The 24,037-nt window shown below is 40.3% G+C and overlaps 1 protein-coding gene across 1 annotated transcript in view; it reads left to right on the top strand.

Moving 5' to 3' along the window:
* Positions 1-23,230, top strand: part of LOC108238645 — a 188,296-nt gene extending 165,066 nt beyond the window's left edge. Inside the window, exons 11-15 of the mRNA XM_017420878.3 lie at positions 4,950-5,067; positions 11,186-11,506; positions 14,499-14,706; positions 15,992-16,481; positions 17,511-23,230. Of these exons, the coding sequence (XP_017276367.1) occupies positions 4,950-5,067; positions 11,186-11,506; positions 14,499-14,706; positions 15,992-16,481; positions 17,511-18,509 (2,136 nt within the window). The 3' untranslated portion in view covers positions 18,510-23,230. The remainder of the gene's footprint in view (positions 1-4,949; positions 5,068-11,185; positions 11,507-14,498; positions 14,707-15,991; positions 16,482-17,510) is intronic.
* Positions 23,231-24,037: the final 807 nt, after the last annotated feature.

The raw sequence follows: 24,037 nt of genomic DNA, 5'->3' as shown, positions 1-24,037 counted from the left end.
ATGCCAGTGTGGACAGCTGGGCCGATAAAAATAGAACCATATATTTTCTGCTAGACACAGATGATGTGACTGAATGAAATACTTTCTAAGCAGACAAACAATTAGTGCTAAAACTTTACACGTTCCCAGACAACTATATATACAATTTCTGCATTTAAAGCAATGTAAGTAAAGCTTTTTTACAATGCAGCTCAATATTATTATTCTCCACTAATGCTAGACCTTTAATAAAGTAGAATTTGGGGCTGGGAAACTGTTGTGCAAGTAGTGGCTATAAATGGATCAGATATACAATATGCATTTTTTATGAACTTGTGCTTTAGTGTATGACAAAATACCCAGCACCATACACACTCTGCTTTACGGTTCTGTTCTGATTTGTAAATGTAAACAAACATACCTAACTGAGGTTGAGAACATGGTAAACACACTCCGCATCAGCATGTTATAATGTGATAGTGAGTACTTTAGCATATAAATGCTGTGTTAATTTAAGTCCCGTACCATTTAAAGTCTGATTTACTCAGCCAGCCAAATTAGCATGCAGCCACAAAGTGGAAACAGCACTCCTGGGAGTGTGAAGTTGTGGAGGTGAACCTATAATGGCACACCGAGCTCATTTAAACTTTGAGCATAAAAAGACTGTTTAACAGCTTACTTTAATAAATAAACCCTAACTTTTACAAAGGTATCATAGGACTTAAATCTGCAGCTAAACAATAATCAGTGTTTTATGTTTCAGGACCTTGAACAGCTCACAGGACTAAAGCAGTTATGAAGTCATTAAAGCCCTACGTGTTGCAATAACTTGAACTTATTAAACATGCTGCTTTGACTGCAGCTTCTACGTCAGTTTTTGTAAAAGGGGTTGAATGTGAATACAAACGTGTGCCACTACAAGGAGCACCTTGTTGGGGAGCAGAATTTGCCACTTGGAGTGTTCAAGTTAGTGACTTTAGGATCAGATAAAACAAAAGTTATAGACGTCTTGGTTAATTAGAGTTAAATATGAATAATAAAAAAGAAATAAAAAACAGTACATGTGGGGTTGCAGTATGAAGTTCTCCATTTCTCTTTAATTGGTTTTCATAAAGCTCTTTTTATCAGTGTTTTAAAAAGGTTACACATACATATGCACATATGTGTGTGTGTGTGTGTGTGTATATATATATATATATATATAGGGGTGTGTGTGTGTATGTGTAAACTGGTGCATTTTTATTTTTTATTTTTAATGGTTGAAGTTTTGGCAATCAGAATGTTTTGATATTATCTTTCTTTTAAATTCTAAAAATAAAAAAAATGTTTGCACAAGCGGAAAACCTGCAACCTTCAGCCCATTTGTACAGCAGACATTATCACAAGAACATCAAGCATAATTTTGTATTTTGTGCTTTGAAAGAGAAATCCTCTTAAATACGGTTGTAATAGTCCAAACATTTCAGGCAACAACTCTCCACAGTTCCTCTACAGTAATTATAGAGAAACATTTAACACAACACTGAGCATTCTTGGTCCTAAAGTATAGCCATTTCATTTGAGCATATTTACATTGTGTTTCTATGGCATATTAAGGTATGCAGTTATAGGAAAATATGCCACATTGCCTCTGTCTGAAACTTTAACATATGTATCTTGATTTTCACCAATGACAGGTTGCTGCATGAATGTAATCATCTTTGAAGCATCACATGCTGTGTGTCTCACAGATGCCACGACAACAAAAGTTCTGCACTAACAATACTGCTACACAATTTCATGCTACATTGTGCGCACACTCTCTGCACCATAAAGGGCATATATCTAGGTCTCTTACTGGAAACCAGAAGTTGAAGCCAGAAAAGGACCAGCTTCCCTGTAGACTGATTCCAGTACAAGTTTGAAGTCCCAAAATATTAAATAAATTTTTTTAAAAATTCAAATTATTTTTTCCAGGTGTAGACTTTTGTTAATTTTGTTCATTCTAATATGTTTAGATGAAATTAGTTGTTTCATTCTTCAATGAAAGCTCATGGAACACCATGATTCCATGTGGTGGAGTAGGTGTGACTGAAAGCCCTGCATCCCTAGAGCGTAGACTCTGGTCCCAAAAACACAACATGGTAGCTCCTGTAAACTGTCACCAACAAAAGGAGGTCTATAGGTGTAACTGGGTCTATAATATATACAGTCTATGGTCTGCACTGCAGTGATATGATGGTGTTTGTATTTGTAATAGGTGTTGCCATTGCTTGTCCTTCTTAAGCTTGTTGTGCACTCACTAAAAACCAAGAAAATGTTTGTTTACTTGAGGTGGCAAGACCAGGAACAAAGTTTATTCTGGCTAGGAATTTTTATACTTTTAGAAAAACTTGGCCTCAGCCAGCTTTTCCTAAAACTATCCATTGTACATACTTCAGTGCTGGTGGAAAACCATGCCCACTTCAAATTTCAGACAAACCACACAACAGTTGTTGGACATCACGTGAGAAAAAAGCTCTGCCCAGATGATGTGTTGAGAACAAGCTGCAAAAACACTTAACCCTCCTGTGACATTCGGGTCAAATTGACCTGAAGTTACAAGGCTTCACTACCTTTCTTTGTGTCTCTCTCTTTTGAGGGATTCAGGAAGGTTAAACCAGGGCAGCGAGAAAAATATGACGTTGTTTTGCAGCCCTGGGACAGAGAACTGTTTTCTTGTTTTTTGGGGAGTATGTAGCAGCCTTTGTCCAGCTTGTTAGAATCATGTACTGGGGGGGTGTTTGTAATCTTGGCAGCTGTACTGCAATATTATGTGGTTACTGTTGTGTACACATTGCATTGTTGGAGTACATACATCATTGTAAGGGTAAAAACCAAATATGTACAGTGTATCTAAATAAGATAATAATGTGTGTCTAAGAAGAACCAGTATTTTCTACATGCCATTCATTCAGCAAACATAGACCTAGAGGAAATTGATGTGCAAGTTGCTGTTGTGGCCTTGGTTTGGACTTTATTTGAAGATGAGGAGAACAGAAGACTAATTACCAGACTGAGATCTGCCAGAATAGAGCAGCAGAGAGTATTAGCAAGAGGAAGATGGTGGGTGAGACCATGGCCAGATGTTAACAGAAGGCTGTAATTTCAACCTAATTTGCCACAAGTCATGGAAGAATTGCATCATGAAGATGCTGATGAATGTCACAGATGCGCTGCAGCAAGATCCCTCGTAGGAATAAAACCCCGAAACAGCATGAAGGTTACACCACAGCAACGTAGCAAAGATCATGCTGTGTTTTTTTCTCCACCCTTCATCTCAGTTCATGTGCAACAAATGTAACAGGGGTGCATCATAAAAGTGACACTTAAGTCTAATGACATACATGACCTAACTTTTTACATCATATGCTTCAGTTATTCACCAAATTACACCAAAATTTGTGGCAAAAAACAAAACAAAACAGTGACAGTACCATCAGTAAATTTGGCTCATAGTGTGTAATTGGTGGCACAAAGCAGCAGAAACCTGATGCAAACTTTCACAACACACTTGGATCAAAGATACTGCTATTATAACTGACATATACAAATATTATGTTTAATGTTGGTGTAAAACAAATCACAGTAATGATGGTGTAAACAGGCATCATTTAGCCATGGCAGAGGGAATTAGATAAAAGTACCTCAATACTTTGATTTCGATCAGAGTCATGTGAAACGAAACACGAGGTACGTCAAAACAGCTTTTTTTTCAATTAAGTTTGGAAATGTGTAACACAAAGCAGGTTGTGTTGAAAGATAAAAGCATTTAGTACGTGCTAAGACAAAAAACAAAAAACTGTATGTGCTCAGCATGTCCATTCATCATGGGGAAAGGTGAATCCTTCCCGGCCTGTTATCAAAACGCAGCAGCTCTTCACGTTGTAATTAAAGTCGAGCCTCCTCCCAGACTGTCTCCCTCCTTGCTGCTATCCTTCATGCTTTATTTGTCTTCTCGTCTATTTTTCTGCATCATGCTTCCCTTACTTGATCCCATCTCAATTATAGAAATCTTGTCTTCTCTCCTCAATCTCTCTGCGGAAGCCAGCCTTTGCGCTCACTGTTTTTATGTTCTCTCCTCCTTCTTCAGTATTCCATCCTGGCTCCATCACTATAATTTGGTGTCTTGGCCCATCTGTTGTTTTGGCTGCTGTTTTCATTGCTCTGCTGGAGTCTTTGTTGCTTCGCCACTAAATCTGTGATTCTATGGCATCAATGCTGATTTGTTTTTTTTTTGTTGTCGTTGTTGTTGTTGATGTTGATGTTTCTGTATATTGTTATTTGAGTGAGTGGGAGTCAATTCAAGAAGGAAAGATTGTGATGTCTTTTGCTGTGTTAAAGTTGTGTGTTCACGGCTCCGTTTGACAAGTCATTAGACAAAACGCCTTTGAATATTCACACCCAGAAACTGATAACATAATGTGACTGAACGCAGCACATCTTCTGAAGGGCCTGGAGATGCTGACTAACTTCAGCCCCGCTTTCTGTCTTGTAACCAGCACTTGTTCCTGATTAAAAAAATAATAATAATAATAATGAAAAAAGAAAAAAAACATCTTGCATAATGGAAGCCGGAGTTTTTCAATAAAAAGAAATTACCCATCAGCGTAGGCTGCAGGAGATTTCTTTTAGATTAATTCTGTTACCATTTCCAGTAAGGCTGCTATTACTAAATTGAAAGCCACACTTTACTGTATTTATGAAAGGCAATCCACATCAGATGCGGATATTTATTTGGCATATCAGACAAAGTTCACTTGTGTCTTTATACTAATTGGCTCGTTTGGATTCCTGCCGACTTCTGCTAAAGGTTTGTTCCTAAAAGTACTCCCTGTGTTAGTGTTTTCTTGTTTGTTTGGATGTTCTTTCTCTCTTCTCTTCATGCTGCTCCACACTTATTCGCAGCCGCCTCTCACCCGCTCTTTTCTGCCCCCCCCACTTTGTTTCAGGTGGTGCAGGTGTTGCGGGCGATTGATAGAGACGAGGGAGGGAACGAGAGCACCGTGTATTTCAGCATCCCAACGGAATCCAGGGCTGCCCTCAACTTCAGTGTCAGGGACAGTGGCGGTAGGTACTCAATCTTTCCTTCTCTCTGTATCTTCTCTTAATTTGTTTCTTTTTCTATTTCCCTGGCAGACAGTCTGCTTCCCCCATGTTTACGACTCTTAATCCCACATATTTTTTCTGCCTTTCTCAACCCATCTCTGTCTTTGCTTCTCTGTACCTTTTCCTCAAGCCCCCTGCTTTTCTGACTCCCTCATTTTGTTTTCTGTCTCTTCCTCTCTCTTCATCCATCCATCACCTAGATTTTTTTTTATTCGTCACTCTTTTTTCTTTTCTTCATTCCACTTGTTTGCCTTCTCATGTCCTCTGCAGCCATGTTGTCCTCCATACTACCACATCAACCCACCAGCACTTTAAGGCTGCTTTATTTCATTTACTTCATTGAAACCAAATTTGACACCTTAGGGTTTGTTTTTTATTTCTATTAGTATGTCTTTGTGTCGCACAAAAACACACTGACTGCTTAAGATTTAGTACAAAAGGTCTTATAAACAAACATAAAAAAACACATCTACTCAATATTTGACATGAAAATTTTGTGACAATCCTAACTATTTATTATTTGTATCTGTAAACAAGTTAGATTACAACAAAACTTCAAATGTCAGTTTGATATTATTTGTGATCTAGACATATTGCAATTAAAATTTGACTTTGAAAAAACCCCCAATGTTTTTAATATTAAATTAAGGTTTTGTTTGATTTTTATTTACATAAACAAAATGACTGGTTTAACATGTTTGTTTTTTATTTTATTTAGTTTTTTTGGTAAACCTCCTGAAATTTATTTTGATTCATAAACTTCACCAAATACATTATTCTGGGATTTATAAAACATTTTTAGAGTTTTTGTTTATTTTATAATATTTATTTATTTTTAATTTATTGTCATCACAGTGTCAGTGTGTGCAATATCAGAATTGCTCAGATTGCAGAAAATCACCAACTACTGTATACCAAGGGCCATGCATTCATGCCCTGTGTGCTGGTAATATATATTTGAACTACTAATGTCTTAGATAACCTGCATAGTCATGCTTATCACAATGAATCCCCTAAACTAAACATACTTTTATATATGAAGCACATTAATGCGTCAGAAACAACAAACACTTATGTTTTTATGAAAGAAAATCGTCACAAAGATTTTCCCTAACATGTACTTGTAGTGATACTGTTATTCTATGGCAAGCCAATCAGAACAGTTCAGTTTTGCCCATGTTTGTGTGTGCATCTGTATGTTTTTGTTTGTCTGCACCATTAGCAAAATATCCCAAGACTTACTGGAATTTTGGAGGCAGTCGCATTAGAGACGACAGCCACAGCTAAGTGACCTTAAAAAACAAAACACAAAAACGGCTATAACACAGCTATTTGTAGAGATATCGAGCTTAATTTAGTGTAGTAGCATCTGAGAGTTACTCCCAACACATAGTCTGAGCACTACACAACATCATTGCTTCAAACCACCTGTCAGATTTTAGCGAAATTCTCAGGAAGTAATCATAGGATGTACATTTACATCTCATTAACATTTGGAGTCAACCCAATTTAAAAATCAATCAGTCTTAGCCAACATAAATAGCAACAACTCTGCCAATTTTAAAGAGACTGAGCTACGTTTGGTGTGGTTGTAGTTGAGTCATCCCAAAACCATACTCTGAACGTTAACGCATCTTGCAAAATCTCTCAGTGACATCACGCTTAACATCATTTACAAGGTTTGACCAAAATGATTAGAACTGTCATTTCTCAGCATGAGATGGTTTTGGTTTAAATCTCTGGCTTAACCCTCTCAAGGCAGACGTTGCAACAACATATCTGATTTTTCCTGTTACTAAAACTTAATTTGAGCCTGAGAGGGTTAAAAAGCTGCAGGTGATAAGTAATCCTTCAAGAAATGCTTTATGTTTGTGTGTTTAAACTTTCTAGTTAGGTTTAGCAATTCAAGATACTTTGTCGAAAAAGGGCTGAAATTTATTCACTCACAATGTTTATGTGACATTTTATGGATTTACGGAGTCACGCCAGCACACAAACAATTTTACATTGACCTGTTCACAGTAGAGATTTCCGATTTTTTAAAATGTTATCACTGGTTGTAAGACCTGCTTGAAAACATCACCTACGCTGTTGTTGTTGGGGTTTTTTTTGTCCTTTTGCAGAATAGCAACAAATGGAGGAAGCTTTATAGATCGAATGTGTTAACATGCAGTTACTGTTAAGGCTCCTCATTCACATGAAATATTGCATCACCGGTGTGCACTCTTAGTCACACACATACATGTCATCTTTCTTTGCAGCACAGAGTCAAATTCACCACATTGAGAGCAGAATTGTAAGGGAAACAGCAGCCACAGCCTCACAGTGCTTTTCGAGAAGGTCCTTTTTGCTTTTGCTCACTTTAAATGTCACATTTAAGAGGGCCATCTCTGTCTCAACAGGATTTTAGGTGGGGATGTGTGGGGGAGTCATGTCATTGTTTTTTTTGTCTTTTTTTCTGGTTATCTGAGCAGTGGAATTGTGGGATGCTTGTGGCTGAGCACTGTTTTGTATAGAGACCTTTGTGGAAATGTTGCCCAGGACTAGGCCAGTTTTAGATTCTGCAGTGATTAAAGTCATGTTAAAAACACAGTGAGGTCCCAAAATAATACTGGTGTAAAGAAGTAAAGATGTTATAGCTGAGCAGGGATTCATTGCAGCAGAGTGTTGTTTTTCTTTTTCAAGAAATGTACCTGAGCACTCCAGAGGGAGCACATATAGTTCTTGATTCTTCCACTTATATTTATACAGAGAGTTCTGAAAAAAATAGAAGACTTATTCTTACCCAGAAACAACGACATCCTAACTGATCTAATCTCTCATCGGTTGACGTTCAGTCAAACTCCTCCTATAGAAGTCATCTGTCAGGACTTAGTAAAAACCGTAATATTTTTCTGTGATTTCCTGTGTCAACTCCAGGCCTGCTACTATGGATATGTGCCACTCTTTAGCCTTGTGGTCCTTTGACACAGTAAATGGTAAATGGACTGACAAGGCTTGGCAGGTTTGGATTCAGCACACGCAGACAATGACAAAGTTTTAAGGTCTTTATTGTGAATAAGACGCTATCAGGATTACCTATGGCCCAGACGTGAACTTCGGCGGGGAAGCAGAAGGGCTTCCAGGAAGGTAAGCTAGCTGCGGTTTTTAAGACAAAGTCTCTTGAAAAGGGGACTAGGCAGGAACGAGAGTCCGGGGACAGGCGAGGGTCGAGAACCAGGAGATCAGAGGCGGGCGAACAAAACCAGAGGAGCACTAACCAGTAGGCGACGTCCAGAGAGAGAGAGCAGGGTCCATATCCAGAAGGCAGAGCCCAATGTAAAGTCAGATAAGGAGCAGGCAGGAGACGAGGGTCAAGGTACAGGCGAGGGTTCGGTAACGTGGCAGGCATGAACTGTGGAACGCTGGACATTTACTCGGTGAAGACCTTTCAATAATCTGACAACGGGAAACTGTGAGCTGTGGTCTTAAATATGGGTTGTGACAGGTGAAGCTGATGAGGTTGATTGTGGTGGCATGGCAACGGAGGCGATGCCAACATAACATAACATAAGGCTATGGAGAAACACTGGAACTGTGAGCAGGAACAGTGAAACTGTGACATGGACTGTACTTATATAGCACCTTTCTAGCCAACCAGGCCACTTAAAGCGCTTTACAACACAATCTGCCCTCATCTACCCATTCACTCTGCTACATCTTTACAAAGCTAATCTAAATAAATCATTCTATAGAGTCTAATTAGTGCTTTAAACTCCATTCATACACTAATGGGGCACATATTAGAGGCAATGAGGGGTTCAGTGTCCTGCCCAGGGACACTTCAACATGAGACTGCTGACAGGAATCAAACCTTCAGCTCTCTCATTGGAGTATAACTGCTCTAACCACTGATCCACAGCTGCCCCAACTGTTGAACATTTTGCTACAATAGTTAGAAAAGGTAAAATATTCCCTTTTCATTTTCAGACATTTGATTGGGACAGCTTTTATTCATGCATTTATGCCAGTCTCCAAGGCACGTGAACATAACCGGGACATACTGGGACCTGCCTGGAGTCTCACCAAAACCACAAGACATTTGCAGGTGTTCACAATTTCTCCAGATTGTGCTACGTGGCACTGATTCAAGCTATTATCCTAAAAGTAGCAGCAAGTCTGAAAATGAGAGCTTCAGTTCCATTTCTGTTCCAAAAAGCTCCATGTTGTCCATAATAATAACAGTCCATACCATCAATTCCACCATCTTTTCCTACTCTATTCTCTGGGATCCATCCACGAAACCCTTAATTTTGTCACTCTCTCTTCATCTGTTGAGAAACAGTTAAAAAAAAACTATTTTAGACATATTTTTCTTCCAACTCGGACATTTTAGCTTGTGAATATTACTCAGCAGTGCTCAGATTTCACAGCTCTTGACTTTGACTTTTTCTGGTAGTTTCATCTGTAATGTTCTTTTGCATTTTGTTGTCTTTTTTCAGTAAATGTGCTAATTGTGTTCTGTATGAGTTTTCACAAGCAAGCTAAAAGACACATTAGCATACATATAAATAGTGTGTTTAGGGCCACCCGCTGATTGTACATTCATTATTAACACTCTTTTTCAGCTTTGCTTCAAACTCTGCCATCTCGAGCAGGAAATTACTCAGTAGTTGCTAAAATCTCCAGCTTCTCTCAAAGTTTGAATGCTTACCAACATGAATGTTTGCAGGCTGCCAAAAACAAAAAAAGAGTTGCCAGGAGAAGCTGAGGTGGTCTAAAGGACCGAAAGGAGTTTTAGAGTTGGGAGATATTTTGTACCTAATTTGACCATTGGCTGCAAATTGTACTTAAACCTGGATGATTTTTGTCATTTTGTGGTCTCAACTCCACACACACAGTATCTTTAAATGTGCATCCCCCTCAATTTTTTGTGAGAAGCTTGTCTGTTGATGGGAACACACTGATGGATGGTGGATCAGGAGGATTCACTTGCTGACATGTGGTTTTCAAAGTTCTCTTTGATGTGTCATCCAAAAGCAGAACAGAGGAAGAATAAGATCATGTTCTGCTCCCATATGAACAGCTTGTCACTAAAATATGCTTCATTTTTTTCGCTTTGTTCCAGAAGATAATGACTTGATCTGTGATTTGGATCACAGAAACATTTTTTGGATAATCACTTTTGTCATGTTGGTCCTGTTGGTACATTTTATTTTATTATTTTTCTGCAGTGCCATTCATTCTGATGAAATAGCTCCATGTGCTCTTTTATCTGTGGCCTTGCATTTGAGGGTTGCAACATTTATTTCAAAAAGAGAGGGGGAAAAAAATGAAATATGCAGGCATTTTTGTACAAAAGCCAGGGAAGTCCAATCAATTAAAAGAAACAAACAAACAAAAATTATTGCTTTGATTTTGGAAAGGTTTTGCATGCAAGCCTGTTGTAATAGATATGTACCAAAATATCTGGCCATATACAGTATGATGTCTGTTTGTTATGAATGCAAATACTTTCTATTTTATCCTGCACATACATTGTATGGTACAAAATAATGCAATAAGAAATGATATAATACAATATGTTTTAGTGTCCCCTTGGGGAAGTTTGTTTTGTATTCAGTGCTGTTCCAGTAGTTGTCTTCACAAAAAAATCTATTAAAAATTAAATATTTTCACATAGTGGCTTGACAGTTTAATCTGTGTTTAACTTTATGTTTAACTTTTGACCCAGTTGGGAACCATAAATGCTGAAAATTGGCTTCAGCCAAGGTAAAGTCATCCTCCTAGCTAAATGTAGTGTTTTTCTTGTGCTCAAATTATATGCAGTGTTAAACAAAATGCCAAAACATGACGGAGGTGGCTAATGTAGGCAAAGTTCAACATGTCTGACTGCTTCCCTTGCTGTGAGTGGTATAAATCAATCAGCAGCTGAGTGGGATTGCAAATTTGAAAACATGAGATCTGGGGTTTTGGGGCATCACTTTCAGATAGTAACCCCCTGCTAGGATTCAGCACAGAAAATGAAGAACTGCAGGATGCAGTTAACAGCTGATTATTAATAATAAGTGGCTTCTTCTCTGTTCGCTGTCCCCCTCAGGCCCCACTGCCAGCCTGGTGCTGCTCTCCCAGCTCCAGCCGCTGTCCCGCTCTCCGTCCTCCACCCTGACGCTGTACGTGCCGCTCGTCCTGAGGGACGGGACGTCAGGCCTCACCAGCACGGGGACGGTCACCGTGTCTGTCTGTCCCTGCCTAAAGGGAGGAGCCCGGGCTGGGGAGAAGGAGAAGGAGAAACAGACGGAGGGGGAGTGGGACTGGGAAAAAGAGGCGGTGTGTCTCCCCCAGCAGTCCATGCTGCCTTCCCCTGGACTCAGCACTGCCGCCCTGCTGGCTATCCTGGCCTGTGTTGCAACACTACTGGGTAAATACTTCATTACATACAGCAATTAAAATGATGCCACGCACATTTTAGTTCTGATTTTAAGATGAGCGCAGCAGCAAAAGTAAAATATAATTAAAGATCTAACATTTCTTGAAGGAATGCATATTGCCCATTACCTTTCATGCCATAGTTTTAGATTCAGATCATCTTATGTTACGAAATGATAAAATGTAATCATATTCATCAAACACTCAGAGTATGCATTGTGAATGACTCTCAGCTATGACCGCATCCAATCTGAGCTCATTATTTGTAAAATAGACTGATTTTGAGCCATATTTGTGTTGGCTATTGTCAGTCAGCTGTGATGGCCATCTTGAATTAGCTTGACTCCCAGGGTTAATCAGTTGTAGATGTACAACTAACAATTACTTTCCATAGGTTTAATTAAAATCCACTCTGTGGGTCATGGGATATTTTTCTAACAGATAGACACAAACATTAACATAACTGCCCCCTTTTCAGTGGCAGGTAATAAAAATATGAATCATTTTATTGGCTTTTAAAACCCTTACTGGTATACTTCTATGATACTTATACTCCAGCACCCGCTGTTATATTTACAGCAAAGTTATATCATTTTCTGCCTGGAAAGCATTTTAATGCTAATCAACAAATTAAAGAGTTGATTGGGTTAGTGTTTAGTGCTGTTTACTTGCCACTACAACGACTCCTTTGATGCCTAATCTACATATGGAAATAAAGAGAGCGGTGGCTTAAATATTTCTCTTAGTCATGACTGCTTCAATAGCCGGGTTTGATTTTCATTCAATTTCAGGCCAGTTGTTTCCTCTGGCAAGGTCAGCTCTAATCACTGCTAAAATAACATTACCGAGTGATTATCTGGGTTCTGTGCTTTTTGATGGCAACGTAATCAAATGTCACTGCCGCCTTTTTCGAAATGCTCAGTTGCGTTGTGCTGAGTTGCTGAGGAGGCTCTGGCTCGTGGCCAGCGTCACTGTCATTTCCGCGGGATCACCACTCATGCCTTGTTGATAAAGTCATTATCATTCTGGAAGAGGTTCGTTCAATCATAACAGAAACGTACCGTGGCATGAAGGTGATCTGACGCCGGGGCTTTGACGCGAGGTGTGGATTTAGTTCACTCAGTCACAAGGGTATAAACGACACCTGGAAATGCAGAAAACTCTTGTAGATCAGAGCTACAAAGCTGCACGATGTCACCTTCCAAAACACACTGAACGTTCTCACAGAGGCTTTGACAATAACTTCATCATGATCCTGTTTGGTTATTAAAAAGGGGCTCAGCTTACACGAGCATCTGATAACCTCTTAAGCTTTGTGCACGGGGGGCTTTGTTTAGGTGAGAAATCCTGCTCATTGTGGCACGAAGACGATCCCACAATTGTCCCACTCCTTTTTCATAAATCACTGGATTATTTCCATTGAAATCTAATAAAGCCACTTCTAACAATATCATGACTGCAGATTAAGTTACTACAGCGGCTTAACCACCTACGTAAGGCACATTTGCACACAAAGGCATGTATAATAATTTACCAGTTCTGAGACCCCCCCTCCTCCAAACTGTGATTGCCTAATTATATCGAAAGAAATAAAGCCGAAGCACAGCTGTTCCGTCAAAGTTTGAAGATCTCTAAATAGTTTAACATTTGCACAGATAGGAGTTGTAACTGTGTACGATCAAAGTGAATCAATAACAATATTCACCATCTCTTATGTAAGAGGCATACATTAATATTCAAGGGTGTGGGAAGTAGGGGTATGCAGGGTGCTGCACCACCTTCTCGTACCAGAGAACTAGCATGTTGAAACACATAATTAAGAATTACTGAGAAAACAAAAGCAAGTTTCCTTAGTGCCACATATGTTTGGATTTTAATATAATTTTGATAAATACATTTTTTTAAAAAACATACAAGTAATATATATTTGTACCCAAAATTTTACAACCTTAAGACATGATATTTTGGGTGGAAGTGACATTATTTTGATTGACAGTGTACAATTTATTGCATATATTGCATATTTTTATATGGATTATTTGGGTCATGTGCTCACAGCACCTGTCAGCTAAAAAACTACTTAGGATATTTAAAAAAAATAGCAATTTTCTTCTGTGTTTGCACCTCACTTCAGCACACAAACAGAGATTTTGGTCAACAAACAGAGTTTAAAAAAACCCTCTATTTTTGATTTATCTGTATGACTTCGACAAAAAGACAAAAAGAGTTATCACTTTGTGCCCTACCCCTACCACAACAGCAATGGAGCTATTTATACCCATTTTTCTACATTGGTTTCAATTAATCTTGATCGTGTTTGAATTAAACTTTGGTTGTGCGCTGAAAAAGTTTATGACTGAGAAGTAAACACTATGAAAGGATTTTAGTAGACTGTTTATCCAAGCTAAGAATATTCTTTCTTTGTGTTTCGAGATGCCATTAAAGTTTTGCTTTAGACTGTTATGCAACTGCTAAACACACAAATACAATTTCCCCAGAGTTCATTAAAGGTTTTTAAATGAAGGCCCTGTTCTGGATAAATTTGACCACAGGTGTCCTTGTTGAACACGTATCAATGAGCTTCTATTCCACGGCTCATTAAAACAGCTCAGGGTCAAATGGAGCTGCCTTATTTAGGAATACAGAATGGGAGTCGTGGAGTCACGAGAGGATAAGGTATCCATTTGCCCAGCTGGAGCTCAAAGTCAATTACAGAGCGGAGGCACGCAATCTGCTGATATAGTTTAGCAGCCCTCTCACCTGCGGCCTCTCCTGTATTCCCTTTGTCTTTGTGAGTTTCACCTCTTTGTCTGCATGAATTTCTCTCCTTCACTCACTCTGTCCTTTACCTCCTTCCCTTTATTTCCCTTGTGATATTTGCCCCTTCTCCATTGTTCATCATCTTTTTTTTTTCTTTCTCTCTCTCCCCAATCCATTAAATTCCCCGTGCCTGGAAATCCTTCATCCCCCGCTCCCCTCGACAGCGGTGAGCGCCCTGTCGCTCTCGCTGCGTCGCCAGAAGCGTGACTCCCTGTCACCGCTGGAGGAGGACGACGTGCGCGAGAACATCATCACGTACGACGACGAGGGCGGCGGGGAGGCTGACACGGCCGCCTTTGATATCGCCGCGCTCCAGAGCGCGCCGCACAGCTCCCGCTCACGTGGATATCGCACCCTCGACAGCAGGAATATGTGAGTAGTTTGTAGTTTGTTTGGTCGTACATGTTTAATTACAGCCAACCTCGCAGCTGGCCTCATCTTGCTAAAATAGAGACAGGAGGTAAACAAATTCACCCCCTTGGAGCGAAAGCTTTCAGCGCCGTCCAGGACTTAACTGATCCACTTAAGTGACACGTCGAGCTGCGACTCGCAGGTCGTAATCAGTCGCTGATCAAAACCACTGAAACAGAAGGCTATCAAGCACGGCGGTCCTCGGAGACCACTTTGTTCTGTCCGTTTTGTTAAAGCTCGTTTATGTTCTGCTACATCAGAGGCTTGTTTGCACCCACTTTGATGTTTCTGTGAAACATGGTTATTGCCTTTGGACTAATAATCAACTCCTGAATTCACACGAGCCATATGGAGTGGCCATAAACAAGTACAAAGGCTGCATGTAGTTTATGAAAATTGCTTCTTTCAATTTATGGAAGGTGGACACAATGGCGATAAAACCTACATCCAATGCAACGCAGTGCAATATCCCTGCAACAATGTTTTCATTTTGCTGATTCAACGTCACCAAGAAGCTGATTACCAAACGTCATGGTAACTTTAATGCTGAGTTTTGTGCTGCCTGCTTTCCTGAGTTTCATTTAAACTTGAAAACTTGAAAACAGCATGTAAAGTTTGAATTTTAGTATACAAACTAAAAGGTAATATTAGAACAATGGAACAAGAGATGATGGCAGCAATACAAAATACAGCCCTGTACTTACAGGGTACCTATTGTGACCAAGCTGTATTCTAACTTGTTACCCTGTACTAAAAGAGTACATACCTAGTACTTATAGGACAGATACCTGGTACTTATTAAGTAGGTATCTGGTAATGAGTACATAACTGGTATCATGCATGGTCGGATACCAGTTATGATACCATCTACATGGTGCATACCATGTAGCTGCCAGGTATGTATCAACTGTATTTTGTTTGTGATAGCTTCTCAAACCCATACATTTTTTCTTTGAGTTTTCTCTTTGAAAAATAAGTGAAACCAGTAAATCTGTAAACTGAAGGTAAAAGAATCTCATAACCGTGTAAAACAAAAATTAATGGTGATGTAAAGATTCATAAAATAGCATATATGCTAAATTGTTTTTCAAAATAGTAACAGTCAACATTAGTCTTGGCCCTGCTTTGATTAGCTGTTAACGCATCCAGTCCAATCAGAATTAAAGCCAAGAGTTCAAAGAGCTTTGTACAACAAATTAGATAATAATAGTTCATAATCAACTAATGGATATTTTATGTTTTCCAGTCGTTACAGCCAGCATGCTCAGGACAAATCTCGCACCTACAGCTGGGCTCAGAATCCCGGAGTGGATCACAACTATTCAGGAGCAGGTGGACCCCTTTATGGTCGTCTCTGCTACAGCAGCCACACATTACCGGTTCTCCGCCGTACACCAGGTGGAACTTTTGACCCGGGCTTGGCAGAGCTAGCGTACCGCATTCCAGGAGGCCCGCCAGACCACTCCCTGGTCATCCAGAACCAAGGGGCCATGGTGGGCCCCATGGAGTCTGGGGCAGTGTACATAGCTCCGACAGACCTCAGTACAGGAAGCAGAACGGGGAGTCGCACAGGCAGCCGTGATGGGACAGCCCCCCATAGTGGAGTTAGCACGTCGGATGGCGGGACTCCGAGGACCAATGACAGCCAGGAGAGAGGGGGAGGGTCTGGACCTGGAAACAGTTGTACAGATGGAAGTAACGAGGACAAAGTTAACCACACTCAAGACCTGGACTGGGTAAGGAGGCCGGTATATACTAGAGGCACAGTTATTTACAGCTGATGAGAGCTTGTAGTTACAAAAATAAGATCAGGTAATGTTTTGCTATTTAAGTATTCATGCAATTCTTCTTTTGATCCAACTTATTCGGGCATTGGAAAGATTTACATTGATATTGTTTTGTGACTTGTAATGTTTCAGCTCCAGTGTTGATCATAAACATTTTGCAAACTTAAGTGTTTGATATAAAACTGGAAAATTAACCTAATGGGAACAACATATCAGTAAAATACAGGTAAAGATGAAGAGCTAGACATTAAAGGAAGGGTAAAAAAGTTAGCTAGATATTTTACTAAACTATAAAATAAAATGAAATAATTTCCTACACTAATAATATACAGCTACATTGGAAACATAATTAAAGTTAAATGAATGACTTAATTATTTAGCAGTTGGCGCAAATAATATGTTAGAAAGTAATTAAGCAAATATAAAGGAAATGTTAAGTTGGCATTCCACTTAATACAGTAGATAATTGCAGCGATTGCACATTATGTTGTTTTTAATATTCTCAGTAAATCAGCAGAAATATGCAGGATGATTCCATGAGAAGATGGTGGATCAAATATTTCAGCACATTTTATGTCCTTTTGTTCATTTTTGTGTTTTCTTTTATTTATTAGGTCATAATGCAGCTTTCTTTATTTAATTTTGAAATGTTCTGTCTCTCTATCATTTTCCTTTCCATCTCCCTTTCACAGTGCAGTGTTAGTTCATTCTAGTGCTCAAATAATATCTATGACTTTTTCCAACTTCAGTTCAATGTCTGTCTCTCCATCATCTAAATTATTTTTTTTAACATCACTCTCTCCAGCTTTTCCTTTATCTTTGTCGTCTCTCTGTACCCTCATTCTGTTTTTACTATGCCCACTATTAAAGTCTCCCTTCTGCTTTGTCAAATTGTCTCATCAACTTTTGTACCCGCGAGCTGACACCCAACCCCAGCCCCGAACTGAAACCTCTCATGCTCACCTGCATTCCCTTCAGGTGCAGTCGGAGACCTTGCCCCGGGAGCACAACCTCGTTCTGACCCGATCCGGCTCCTTGATTGGCCAGGGTCATGCCGCTGGAGGCTGGGTGTGCGACTCGGCTACCCTCCCCCTGGCAGGGCGCAGGGCTTCCCGTGCCGGCCTCTCCCCGAAACGCACAATCTCCGGTGTGGCTGAACATGACCCCGGCTCGGAGGGAGGAGGAGGAGGAGGGGATGGAGGGAGCGGAGGTGGAAACGGGGTAACATCCAGAGATGGACAGCAGCAACCTGTTAGTGGACGCAGTTATGCCTCTGTCCTGCAGGGGGAGGTGTCTGGACAAAGGGACTATTCTGGCAGCCTGGGGAGAGGAGGTCTGGAGATGGGGAGCAACTTTGTGGTGCCGCGGCCTGACAGGGAGAGCGGAGGGATATCACTGACCGGGCCTCCGTCTGTCTACCCAGAGGCAGCTGGATTTATTGGGGACTGGCGTGATCAAATGGGTTTAGGGGGGTATGTTTTGGGCAGGAGGGACATGAGTCCTCAGCTTTTACCCTTTCCAGGGCAGCCACGGGGAACGTATGGTGGAGTACTGGGCTATGGGCCCAGCTGGGTTTCCGGGATGGAGGGAGCAAGAGGGCCACCAGGGCCCGGTGGTCCCTCCTTGGCACTGAGGGTGGGGGAGTTCCTACGGCTGCGTCTTGCCCAGGTCACCTTTGACCCCTCCCAGCCACCGTACGACTCTGTGCAGGTGTACGGCCTGGAGGGGACAGGATCCAGGGCTGGATCCCTTAGCTCACTCGAGAGCGAGGGAGAGAAGGAGGATTGGGGGGCAGGGCTTGAAGAGTGGGGTCCTCAGTTTCAGAAATTAGCCCAGCTCTTCAAAAACAGGGAAAAAGCAAAGGAAGATCAGGAAAAGGTTGAAGAGAGCGGCAAAAGGGAGAGGGGAAAGAAAGAAGAGTTGGAAAAGAGGGAGCAAAAAGAGGAGGGCAAGGTAGGAGACGAAGGGAAAGACTGAGGATAGAAAAAAAAATGAAACCAATGGGGGCAAAGGAGGGAGAGAGGAAGGGTGGGACTAGGAGGATGATGAAAAGGCAACTAGAGCTGGAATAATGTGAATAGAAGTTAAAGGGGAGAAAGATGAAGAGGCAAAGTAATAAAAAGAGACAGAGAAAAATGAGCCTAGGGAGAATGGAGAATGCGAGGGCAGGAGAGGGAGTGATTGATGTAATTTAAAGCAATAAGTGTTGAAACGCTGATATGGTTGAGCACAGATACTGAGACAATGCAGAGGCTGCTTCGGCTCGGGGCAGCAACAATTTGTTAAATGCTTTGGACAAAGAAAAACAACCCAAACATCCCAGACTCGATTTAATTCATTCTCACGTATGGAATGAGAATTAGTGGGAAACCGGAAGAAAGAGATCACTCGCAGTGCGCGCTGGCCTGAACTTTCTGTCTGTGGAAGTATGAAAGTTGGAGCACAAGTGCATTATACAGTCTCACTTGTTTGTACGAGAGCATGGGGCGATATTATAAATCAAAGACAGGAAACAAGAGGTAGGGTCGAAATCGTGATACCCAGGGACAGTTTAAGGATGAGAAAAAAGTCCAGCGTTGCACAAGCAGCAACATTAGCTCTTGGGTCGATGTGTACTAGCAAACATTTCACAAGGAAGTATAAGAAGTAGGCTAACACGCAAGAAGAAAAACATGGTATTTGGACAGAAAGAGGATAAGATGGTAAGAATGTATAAAAACAGAAATGGTCTTATAATTGAAGCGATTGTACAGAAAATTGTTACTTTTTAACTCCATCTGCTGTGGCAGAAAAGTGAATAATTCAGCTTGCTACTCCATTCCAAATGAAAATGATGAATCATTTAAATCCTGCAAAAGATTCTCCCTCCCTTCAGCCCACACAAAAAACAGACATTGTGCAAAATTTAAATGATTTAGGAACGTGATCCCTTCCCTCCCCCCTCTCCCCACTCGTCTCATGCCCTCAGCTCTTTCTACTTCAGTGTTGATATGTTTACAGACATTCACGAACACACACCGACACAAAAGAACTGATTAACGTAAGGCTTTGATTGTACTTAAATGAAGCCAAACCATCAATGAGTATTCCATCTACTTGTTGGAAGTATCAAATACTCTTTTTTAAGCTTACATTACTGTTTTCATAGATGAAGTCTTTTGTTTTGTTTTTGATCAGCACATCCTTCTTGTGGTCCCAATTTACACACCTCGAGGACCAAGTATGCATGACTTTGAAAAATAAAACAAGGAGGAAAAAAATGGCAATCACTTTCCACTTCTGAACACTCGTACTGCCCAAATAAAACTTTCCACGAGATTTCTTTGTGAATCTGTAGAAGACCCACTCTCCGGACTCCCACGTCAGGCTTTGTGTCATCATTAAAGGTCGTGATGCAAATGAGATAGAGAGTTTCCAGCTGGAATGCACTTTTCTACTGTGTGATGTTCAATAACAATAATGTCAAAGATAACAGTTGTTTTTTAAGATGTCAATGAAAAGAATCATTGTTGAACTGTATGTAAATTCATGTCAAATGTAAATACCACTAAATATTATTGCTGAAAGAGACTATACAGAGTAAAATAAAATAAAAAAAACATAGTTTAAAACAGAGCTTAGGTGTCCAAACGGAGCACTGTTGGGACTATCTGTATGTATTGTAGTTTAGACATGGATCAACTGACCCGGACTAAAAGCAGCACCGTGTATTCAACATCTTTATGTTTGGTTTGTCATGTGGTAGCGCTTGTCTTGAAACGGACAAGCCGAGAAGTTAATTATATATGTGGCCTCTGGCAGAAGCTTGTTGTGCAAAACAGTGTTTGTAGTTACAAGAAACCTGTTGGCAGGTCTGTCCCGGAGAACAATTAATCTCACAGAAATCCTGTGGAGTGAGGGGAAAATCCCTTTCCCAGGAGCTCAAAACAATTTTTTTTTTAATTTATTAAACTGTGAATTAAAGCAAATGGCTTCTTTTTTCTTTAATACTCTCTTCATTTTAAGCAGTGCAACCCAAACACCAAGTTAATATTGCATTTTGCTTTGCCGAAGGAATTTCTTTGTTAATAGCTCAACATTCCGAGTTATGTTAGGCAGAGAGGAGAAGAATATTGCACACCCTAGTTGAAATGTGAGGATCTTTGCACAAATGACTCTGTTTTATCAGTTTACTGCAACTTTACCCAGAAAGAGGATCCAGGCTGCCAGCTTCAACGGTTTGGTCCACTGTAATCTTGTTGTCCAGGTTTCCAGCTGTCAACACCAAGTTAACCAATCAGCAGGTCAGGGTGCTCATTGAGATGAAACCCTCATACTGTACACCTCGCTACCCTTTACCTGAGCCACAGACTTGTGCTTACAGTGTCACTGTGCAGACTGGATGGTGTCAGGACCAATGTACGTAATATTGCACAAGAACTGGAAAACACTAGAGGCAAGGGGGGGCATGCAGAATCTCCAGGGAGATCTTACTCGTGATTGATTTTGGCTGTCAACAAAACTGTAACACCCTAAAGCTACCTAAATCTTTCCTAAGCTATGCAGACCTTCAGATTTATTCTGAAAGGACAAAAGTATTTAATACTTATACTAAAAATATTTTATTACAGTTTGTGTCTTTTTTTCTCCCTCTCATTTCTGCTACTGTGAGATCTAAAAGCTAGAAACATTGCCTAAAAGAAACCCGACTGGAAGAACCACGGCATTCTCTCAAACTGATTTGTGATGCTGGCGTTTTGTTGCTTCGGATGATAAAAGGTCACTCTTCTGTTGTTTTTTTCTTCGATTTGCTCAACTCGCCTGATGGGCATGTAGGTAACTCTCCAAAATCACAGCTTGCTGACTCCTGCCTGTGCAGGTAACGTGCAGACCACTCATAGGTGTTTTACACAACCCAAACACTACAAATAGTTATAGTAGCGTTTCCTGAAAGACTGCAAATCACCCTCTGCCTTGCATGCCAAGGTTTTAGACAAAGATGCTGATCAATTCATTAGCGCTTTGAGTATGGGTTGGATAGGACTCTCAGCTACTACCACACCAACATTTCGCTCAATATCAGTAAAAGTGACTGAGTCATAGTCATTGTTGGGTTTGCTAAGGTCAAATAGCTGTGGTGGCCATCTTGAATTGGGTTAACTCCTAAAGTTAATCAGCTGTTGATGTACACTCAGTGATTATTTTTGATGAGTTACTTTAAAGTGCTTCATGTTCTCTTTTGCTAAATGACAGACAGTTACCTGATCACCCATGTTTCGTGGTGGCAGATAATAAAACAAGGTATGTAAGATCTAATTAATCTAAAATTGCTCATCAGTGTCTGTGTATATGACTCTTACACCTCTATGTGTCCGGCAGTAGAATGTGCCAAATCTACAGGGTTTTGAAAAAGACAGGAGTCCTGCTTACAACCAAAAAATAGGAGTCCTTCAATATTTTAGCAGTTTTCAGTAGCGTTCTTAACTATTTCATGTTGTAACAAAGTGAATATGGTTTCTGCTTATTAACTCGAGGTACACTACCATCAGCTCCTTGTTGCACTTAGACTGAGCCTGATTTCCATTTTCTCTCCACCTGATCTCTTTTGAAATACTGTCTTTAGCCACATTCTGTGGTGTTGTTAAATCTCTTTGAATGTTAGACTGGCCTAATGGACTTTGCAGTAATGTTTCTTTGATATTAGGTATCGTAAACTGACAAAAATTGTGGTAAAAATACTAATTTCAGGAAGCTGTAATTGAGCTAAATTATCCTTAAAAATGATCCTGTTGCTGGATGTTTCTTGCAAAGTAAATAATTAAAAAGACATTCTGTTCCTGTTACCAGGACATGTTCACTGGTAAATCTTAAATGACTGCCAAACAATGTGCAAGTTTTTTTTTTTTTTTTTTTTTATTATTCTTTTTTGTGAGTACTGATGATGCTTCATTTAGTGCAGCGTTATCTCCAGCACTTTTATGAAGTGTGCTAACTTTATTTGTCCCAAAGAAAAAACAATAAACAAAAACCTACACCACAAATTCTTGGGCAGCCATCACAAAAACAATTAGCATACCATAGAAATAGGTGACCTTTCTCTCCTTTCTAATTACATGGTTTATTCCACAGTCTTGATTGGCTCCAGGTGTCTCATCTGTGCTGATTCAAAGCTTTGCTCCGGCTGATTGGTCAAAATCACAGTGATGATTCTCTTGATTTGTCTTATTTCAGAGTTTTGGAGAGCTGCGCTGTCTAAACCACTCGACAGACCTGATTATTGCACCCCCTGAGCCTGCTAAATTGGTTCAATCAAAAGCGTAATTAGTTGAATCAGTTGTTTTGAATAGAATAAAAGACTGCAGAACCTGCAGCACTCCAAAACTTTTTCCTCCCACTTTTTTTTTTTTGCTAGCTAACCTAGATATTCCAAAAAGTAAGATCTGTCCAGACTATTTGTCAAGTCTCATGTGGCTATCGAGAATAAATATCTCAGTAATGCACTCAATAAATGTAGCAAAGGGTGCAAAGTGTGGCCTTAAGAGCCCTCTTAATAAATCTCATTGACCCCATTGGTTCTGCAGCCCCCCTCTCCCCCCAGTGGTTTTGTAACTCCTGCACGATGTTGATACATTTCCACAAATGCGGGCTGAACAGAGTGTATTTATTTCTGTTGTACTTTTTCTTTTTGTAAATTTGAATAAAAAAGAAACTATTTGAAAGAGATGTGTCGAACCAGCTCTGTGCTCCTTCCTGCAGTTTTCCAAATTTTCTGGATAATCAGACTTCTGTTGTTTGTCTGTGCCTCCTTTTTCTGTCTCTCTCTCTCTCTCGGTATGTGTGTATATGAGCTGTGTGTGTGTCTGAAAGAGACACAGAGAGAAGGCTACCGAGATGTGCTGTGCCAACCTGCGGTGCATACAAATGCAAGAGCGCCTTGTGTGCATGTGTCTCGTTGGGAGTAGGTGGGTGTGACTTGTCAAAATGGGCTTTTTGAAACCTCCAAACCACATGAAGTTTGTGTGTATCTATTTCTGTGTGTGCGCGTGTGAGATGAAGGAACACCTTGTCTGGTCTGATATTGTCTGACAGAGGCTACGTGAGGTCAGTAATAGAGGACAGATGGAGAGTTCTGCAGAGTAATCATGCTTTCAGACAGAAAGGGACAATTTTTTGTTTGTGCAGTGGCAAAAAGAAGAAAAAAAGTGTGTTTTGAACTCCAGAGAAGAAGCAAATAGAGCAAGTCTGACAGCTGCTACCAAATATATGACCCCCCCCCCCCTTCAACAACCTTTGCAGCTCTCCTGAGTTCTACAGCGTTTGTCCTGCTGAATGATGGATTGGGGAGATGTGCACCGTTGCTGTGTGACAGAATAGCTAGTTAAAAAGATTTATTACAATAATCAAATATGAAGGAGGGGATTATTGCTACATGATGGTTTTGAGAATGATCGTGTTAGCCGGGTCTCCGCTTGATTACAATGATAATACCCGCCTGAAGTCAGGAAAAAAGAATGAAGCAGAGGGGG

This window comes from Kryptolebias marmoratus, linkage group LG20 (genome assembly GCF_001649575.2).
Source record: "Kryptolebias marmoratus isolate JLee-2015 linkage group LG20, ASM164957v2, whole genome shotgun sequence".
Taxonomy (NCBI): Eukaryota; Metazoa; Chordata; class Actinopteri; order Cyprinodontiformes; family Rivulidae; genus Kryptolebias; species Kryptolebias marmoratus.
Note: the sequence above shows the minus strand (reverse complement) of the source record. Positions and strands in the feature narration are given on the sequence as shown.